General features: G+C 47.1%; 1 protein-coding gene across 1 annotated transcript; it reads right to left on the minus strand.

The window, feature by feature from the left end:
* Positions 1-841: 841 nt before the first annotated feature.
* LOC129753754 (uncharacterized) lies at positions 842-6223 on the minus strand. The gene has a single exon (XM_055749601.1). The coding sequence runs from the start codon at positions 6221-6223 to the stop codon at positions 842-844; it is 5382 nt and encodes a 1793-aa protein (XP_055605576.1).
* Positions 6224-7772: the final 1549 nt, after the last annotated feature.

Raw genomic sequence — 7772 nt, forward strand, 5'->3', positions numbered from 1 at the left:
GACTCTTCGATGGGTGATGCTGCGCTGACTGCTGCATGAAAATAGGACAGGGTGATCCAGCCTGATGCGCCGCAACCTGGTGAGAATAAACGGATAAATGTCCGAACTGGACGTTACAATGTGACGGGGTACTTAACGGAGGGCTGCTTTGGGGTGACAGGTCCGACCCGTCCGATCGCGACCGCGTCACCCCCGATTGCTTTAGAGCTGGATCTCTGGACAGACTAACATTGTCTGGTTGCACCTTTGCAACTGATGAAAAACTGGAACTGGTTTGCTCTTCGAACGCTACCGGTTTACACCGGAAGCACTGATGACTTCGTGATGATGATAATATGAATGCTGATTGCTGCTGTTGCTACTGCTACTGTTGCTGCTACGTTTGACGGGCTATGATGAGTTTAGGAGTTCCAACACGACGAACCGCAACCTGTGACGAAAGAACGGGTAAATGTCCGTACTGGACGTTCGTATTGGATGGGTACTTAACGAAGGTTAGCGGTGGGGTGACAGGTTCGACCCGTCCGATCGCAACCGCGTCACCCCTGAAGGCTTTGGTGCTGGAACTCTGCTCAGACTAGCGTTGTCTGTTTGCCTCTTCGCAAATGATGAAACGACGGAAGGTAAGGTAGATTGGCTCGACGACTGCGATGAATTAACGGTGCGGTGTTGATGTTGAATCCCCAAAACTCTGGGAAGATCGGTTCGCTGATACTGGAGCCAGCGACGAGCCTCAGATGCATCTTCTTGGATGAACAAAAAATGAACGGCAAACGACGAACGGGAACGATATGGTTGTACTGAGCAGCAACGGTTGCGAGTAGCGTAAATGGGGAGGACCTTAGTCCTCTGACTGTGCAGAAACTGGTGGATTGCCTCGGAAGGGCAGAACGCAAACCTTTTGTATACCCCTGCTGAATTCGCTGTCCTGGGTCTTGATGTCGACAACGCGAATGTTGCCATCTGCACCGGGATGTACTCGCAAAACTCGACCAAGTTTCCATTTCAACGGGGGAAGATGTTCGTCTTTGAGCAGCACCATGGTTCCTACGGAAATGTTGTCTCTTTGGCGTGTCCACTTAGTCCGACTATGAAGGTCAGACAGGTACTGAGTTGACCACCGCTTCCAAATTCGCTCGTAAAAATCTTCTGCACGCTGCCATCGAAACAAACGATTTTCGGGGATGGTTTCCTTCGACGGTTCTGGAACGGCCGTTAATGGACGTTTGATGAGAAAATGACCTGGTGTCAACGCTTCGAAGTCATTAGGGTCATTGCTTATTGGTGTGAGTGGACGCGAGTTCAAGATGGCCTCGATCTGAACTACTACTGTGTGCATTTCATCAAACTGGAGTGTACTGCATCCGATTGTCCGCTTCAAGTGTGTCTTGAAGGACTTAACTGCGGCTTCCCAAAGTCCACCGAAATTGGGAGTTCTAGCTGGTATGAATCGGAATTCTGTTCCTTGATCTACAGCTTCGTGAGTCACGGATCTCTGAAACTGTTGGCTGGTGAAAAGTTGATGCAGTTCATCCAACTGGCGCTTGGCTCCAACGAAGGTGGTAGCGTTGTCACACATCACGAGACTTGGTTTTCCTCTTCGTCCGGAGAACCGCTTAAATGCTGCGATGAAAGCTTCACTGGTAAGATCGGCTACTAATTCGATGTGAACCGCTTTTGTGGCCAGACATACGAAAATTGCCACGAAGTGCTTACGAGGTTGTGTGCGGGGGTATCGAACAAGAAAAGGTCCACAGTAGTCAACACCAACTTTGTCGAAAACTTCCGCTGGCGATACACGTTCTACTGGCAGCTCTCCCATGAGCTGTTTCGAAACTCGGGGTCTATTCCGGAAGCAATGTACGCATTCATGTAGGACAGTGTTTACAAGACTTCGAATTCTAATTATCCAAAACCTTTCTCGTAGTGAAGAAACTAGTAACTGGGCACCAGCGTGGAAATGCTGATGATGATAGTGATTCACTATCATTCTGGAGAACGGGTGTTGATTGCTGAGGATCATCGGGTGTTTTCTCTCTTGCGATATTGAAGCAGATTGCAACCGGCCGCCAACACGGATTATACCATCAACGAAGCAAGGATTTAACGGCAGAATTGATGAAGTGGATTTTAACTGCTGACATTTCTGTAACGCTTCAACTTCAGCGGGAAATGACTCTGCTTGAGCCAAACGAACGAGATGATGCAAGGCTGCTTTATGCTCCTCTACAGACAAACTTCCTGACACTCTATCTTCAGGATTTTTTATGCGAACGTTGTGCAAAAACCGCAAACTCCAAGAAACGATATGGACAGTGTTGATATAAGATTCTCGAAGATCAAAAAACGGGTTTGATACTACTTCTGCCACGGGAAGCGAACACACCTTACGTTCTTCTAATAGTGATGGATCTACGTCTCCTGTTACGTTTGAACGAGGCCAGGTACTACAGTCTTGGCGGAGCCACAACGGACCGTGGAACCAAACAGATTGGTAAAGAAGTTGTGCAGGAATCATTCCACGGGAGATAATGTCTGCCGGATTTTCCACACCAGAAATATGTTGCCAACAACTGCCCTTGGTGATATGTTGGATCTCGGAGACGCGATTCGAAACAAATACTTGCCAACGAGATGGTAATGATGATAGCCAGCACAGTACGATTGTTGAATCCGTCCAAAAATATGCAGAATGAGGAATTCGCAGGCTCTGTTTGACTTTCTCGTACACGTGAGATAGAAGAAGGGCTGACGATAATTCAAGTCGGGGGATGGTTTGCTGTTTCTTCTTCCTTTTCACATCGTCTAGAGGGGCGACTCTGGATTTCGCCGTGATTAACTGAATCGAAACTTCCCCTTCGCTAGTTGTACTTCGGAGATACAGGCATGCACCATACGCCTTTACTGAAGCATCGCAGAATCCGTGAATTTCTACGCTCAAAAGGTTGGAGTGGAACGCCAACCAACGGGGTATAACTAACGTAGACAGTGGTGCTAAATTTCTCCGGTACTCCTGCCAAGCTGCTTGCATATTCTCCGGAAGTGGTTCATCCCATCCGCATTTCAGCTGCCATAGATCTTGGAGGAATATCTTCGCCAGAATCACAACCGGTCCGACAAGGCCTAAGGGATCAAACAAACGAGCCGTATCTGCCAATACGATCCGTTTCGTTATTGTTGGTTGGGAGTCCCACACAGGACACTGGAACAGAAAACTGTCGGTACTCGGCCTCCACATCAACCCCAATGTTTTCACTGACGCACTCGAAGAATCCAAATTAAAGAGAGCACGATCGTCTACAAGATGCTCGGGTAGTGACGACAGAACTTCAGCTGAATTCGAGTTGAACTTCCTCAACGTGAATCCACCGGTTGCTGCTAACTCGACCATCTCGAGGGATAACTTTTTCGCATCTTCGACGGAATTCGCACCTGTTAGCGAATCGTCGACATACGTGTCGTACTTCAAAGACGACGCTGCTCTCGGGTACGATTCTTCTCCTTCTTCTGCTAGGGTTCGCAAAGATTTGGTTGCCAAATAGGGCGCGGAAGCGGTACCGTACGTAACTGTTGTTAGCTGATACGTGCGAATGGGTTCATTTGGTGAATTTCTCCACAGGATTCGTTGTAATCGTTGATCTTCCGGCTGGACTCGGATCATACGGTACATTTTCTCGACATCTGCTACTACAGCAACACGATGGAGACGGAAACGGAGAACTATCGAAAGTAAATCTTCCTGGACAACAGGGCCAACCATAAGACCATCGTTGAGGGAAACACCAGTGGATGATTTACACGACGCATCGAACACAACACGGAGCTTTGTGGTGGAACTGTCTGGTTTGAAAACTGCATGATGGGGTAGGTAGTAAACTGGCATCAACTCATCACTGCACCGGACCTCTTGCATATGATCGAGCTTCACGTATTCTTCAATGAACTCCTTGTACGCTGAATGTAGTTCTTTGTCTGACAAGAATCGCTTTTCCAGGCCATAGAATCGCCTCAGGGCTATGCTGCGTGTTTCACCGAGCTGACGAATGACATGGTTCCGTTTTGGGAGAGAAACGACGAACCTTCCGATGCTGTCACGAATAGTGGACTCTTCAAACAAAGTTTCACAAACTGACTCTTCTACTGAAAGTGTGCTGGACGTTCTACAGGTTTCCAATTCCCAAAATTTGGCAAGCTGGTCTTGAAGTTCTGCAACCGAACACGATGTGACTGTCAGTGGATGGGGATTATTCCGATCAGGAACCGTGCCTGCAACGATCCAGCCAAAAACTGAATTCTGGAGGCTGGGACCATCATCTGACACCTTGAAGCGACCGTCAGTGAGGATGTCGAAAAAGAACTCAGCACCAATGATGAGGTCGATTTGTCCTGGCTCAAAAAAGTTGGGATCGGCTAGTATCACACCATTCGGCAAACTCTGCGATCTTAGCGGAACACGGCTGGCTGGCAGGGTGGTTGTAATCTCCGGAAGCACGTAAAACGTCATCGGAGAAACAAAGGTTGAAATCCCCGAACAACGGGGTGATACGGATGCCACAACCTGCTTCTTCGAGACTGCTGTTGAACCACCGATGCCCTGCACGGTGAGATATTCTGCGGAACTTCGAAACTTCAAACGCTGGCAGAATTTTGTGCTCATGAAGCAGAATTGTGAGCAGGAGTCCAGCAGAGCTCTGGCTAGCCGAAAGTTTCCAGCCTGGTCCTGGACACGAACGATGGCCGTCGACAGCAGCACTTGGCGTGGTGGTGAGTGTGTATGTGTGGGCAGTGCGATTGTGTGTGGTGTGACTTCAGAGAAGTCTGCAGAGTAGTCTGGCATTTGTGTTACTGGAAACGATGTGGAGGTAGGTGGTCTGAAGGGCTGGCTGGTAGAAGGGATCGGTTGGGATAGAGGAGACGGTTGTGGTTGGGATTGCGGAGCTTGGAGTACTGACGGCGGTGAATTACTACGGATTTGCGAGACGGAGGATTGACGGTCTGGATGCAGCAACGAATGATGGCGCGATCCGCAGTGATGACATGAGCCTTTGCTGCAGACACGAGCCATATGACCGGGGGACAGACAGTTCAGGCACAGTCGAGCCCTTTTCACTGAATCACTGCGTTCTTCGACTGTACACTTGAGGAATTCTATACACCGGAAGGCAGAGTGGAACTCGTTACCGCAAAATGGACACATTTTAGAGAACTGGATACTGGGATGACTCACACCGAACTTGGACCGTTTGAACTGGGATTCCGCAGCCGTGGGTTGATGCGCTAGTGTTTGCAGAATCGAACAGTGGTCTTTCAAAAAACGTATCAAAACCTGGAACTTGGGCACCTCTCGGGAGTTGTGATGCGTCTCCCAGTGCCGTAACGTCAACGGGTCCAACCGAGCACAAACCATGTGGACCAGCAAAGTGCTCCAACCATCGGAAGATTCACCAATCTTTTCCAGCATTTGTAGATTCTTCTCGAAACCTCCTATCAGCTTGCTCAACCCGTCGTAGCATTCCTTGCGCATGATCTCGACTTTAAAAAGCGCATCAACGTACGTTTTGACAATCAGCTTGCGATTCTCGTACCGATTTGTCAAAGCATCCCATGCCACTTGATAATTGGCTGCCGTTAACTCGATTGAGCTTACCTCGCGAAGAGCTTCCCCTGTCAGTGCAGAGCGTAGGTACGTGAACTTATCCATCTGCGTTAGTTGATGATTGGAGTTGATTAGGCTGTCGAATGAGTCCCGAAAAGTGATCCAGAGGTCGATTTGCCCATCAAAGCTTGGCAGGCGAATCTCGGGCAGCTTCACTCGAGCCAAACTTGCTGAAGATCCGATTGGATCCTGGGTACTGGTGGCTGGATGATGTTCATCATTTTCGGATCGACGGGCTAACGACTGTAAACGCAACAGCTCTCCCTTCATGTTGCAAAAATCATCCTCCTTTTCCGTGGCAATGGTATAATTCTCCTCAGCTCGTGCGTTGATCAGCGACAGCTCCTCATCAGGATCATCCACCCCGGTCACCTGGTCGGTCTGCAGCTCGATTTCCGAACGCACTAACTGGAACTGTTTGAATGCATCGTCCAGGCGTTCTATGCGTACGCCGATTATTTCACTCCGCACAGCACTAGTGTTCGCACTTGAAATAAACCGTCGCACTGTCTCGAAAATGCGACACAGGTTGGATTCTAGTTTGTAAAGTTCTTTTAAATCACGCATTTTCGATACTTTTCACTTTACAGTTCACTCAGTTCCAGCTAGGCGATAACCACTTTGCACTTTTTTGTTCACTTTTTGCACTGTTTTCCACTCTAACAGACCGAAATCGACTCGACGTCTCGCAAAAAGTTGACAGCTCGACGCAACCCACTGGCTGATCACAGGACAAAATCTCAGCAAGATTTGAACAACCGACCCACTTCAATTCGCGCGGATAAAGGCTTTCAAAATTGCAACCACTTTATCCGGAAATCCTAATGAAGTAAATGCCAGACTGTGGAGTTTCATGCAACAACCCTCCACAGACTCTCTGAACACACGAAAAAGCAAAGTGGTACTTATCTGCCCTCTTGGTTTGTAGCAGGACTACCCAGCGATGGTCCGAACAACTGCAGCACAAGCCACACGGTTTTCGCAGCTCCAAATCAGCTGTTCACAGTAGCACACGGTAAGGTTTCAGTCAAACCGCACAGCAATCAATCGTTGAAGTTAGTTCAACGCACAAAAACACACTTTTTGGCCAATTGTTAGCGGACTTTTTCCCAGAAGCAGCAACAGGTCGAGGGAGGAATTTTATTAGCCAGTATGGCTCACTTTTACTGCACTGATGTTTGCTTCACACAGTTAATTTGCCCTTAATAAGGTTGCATTCACTTGCCCCGGTGGGGGGAATATTCACTGTGTCAGCGTACGGCAGTTTATTCCACAATATCACAGAACAGTCCAGAAGTGCACTCAATCAAAGCTATTATCACTTCCCAAGCTGGCTCAAGTTTTTATTTGCACTAGAATTCACTAAAAAAACCCAAGCCAAGCCAATGGGTCACAAGCGCGCGTTTTGTGAATCCTTTGTCCGGTTTACTTTGCACCGTACAACAACTATTGTTCACACACGGGATTCGCGGGTCCCGTTATCCGGCTTTCCGAAGGACCAAAATGTTTTAACAGGTTTCCGCGGTTTCGGACTTATATTTAAAAAATCGAGTTTAGTTTCACTTCCGTTTAATTATCAAATTCAATCAAATACAACATGCGATATATATCAACTTTATTGCAAGCGACGACGAGATAGAAATTAATCACGGTATGAAAAGGCAACTGCGCGCGTTTACTCTTACTGACCAATTGAATTGTGTTTTATTTCTCCGCTTTGTGCGGATATTCGGTCATCCAGCGAAGTGACCTAACTTTTCGTTTCATTACATAGGATGCGCGCTTTCTTCGTGAGACATGCAAATTTGGTGTGGCGCGAGTACACCCAAAACTGTGCCGACTAATATTTTGTGCGAACAGACAATTTTGACAATTTTGACAATTTTGACAATTTTGACAATTTTGACAATTTTGCCAATTTTGCCAATTTTGACAATTTTGACAATTTTGACAATTTTGACAATTTTGACAATTTTGACAATTTTGACAATTTGGACAATTTTGACAATTTTGACAATTTTGACAATTTTGACAATTTTGACAATTTTGACAATTTTGACAATTTTGACAATTTTGACAATTTTGACAATTTTGACAATTTTGACAATTTTGACAA

The sequence above is a fragment of the Uranotaenia lowii genome, chromosome 3, assembly GCF_029784155.1.
Source record: "Uranotaenia lowii strain MFRU-FL chromosome 3, ASM2978415v1, whole genome shotgun sequence".
NCBI lineage: Eukaryota > Metazoa > Arthropoda > Insecta > Diptera > Culicidae > Uranotaenia > Uranotaenia lowii.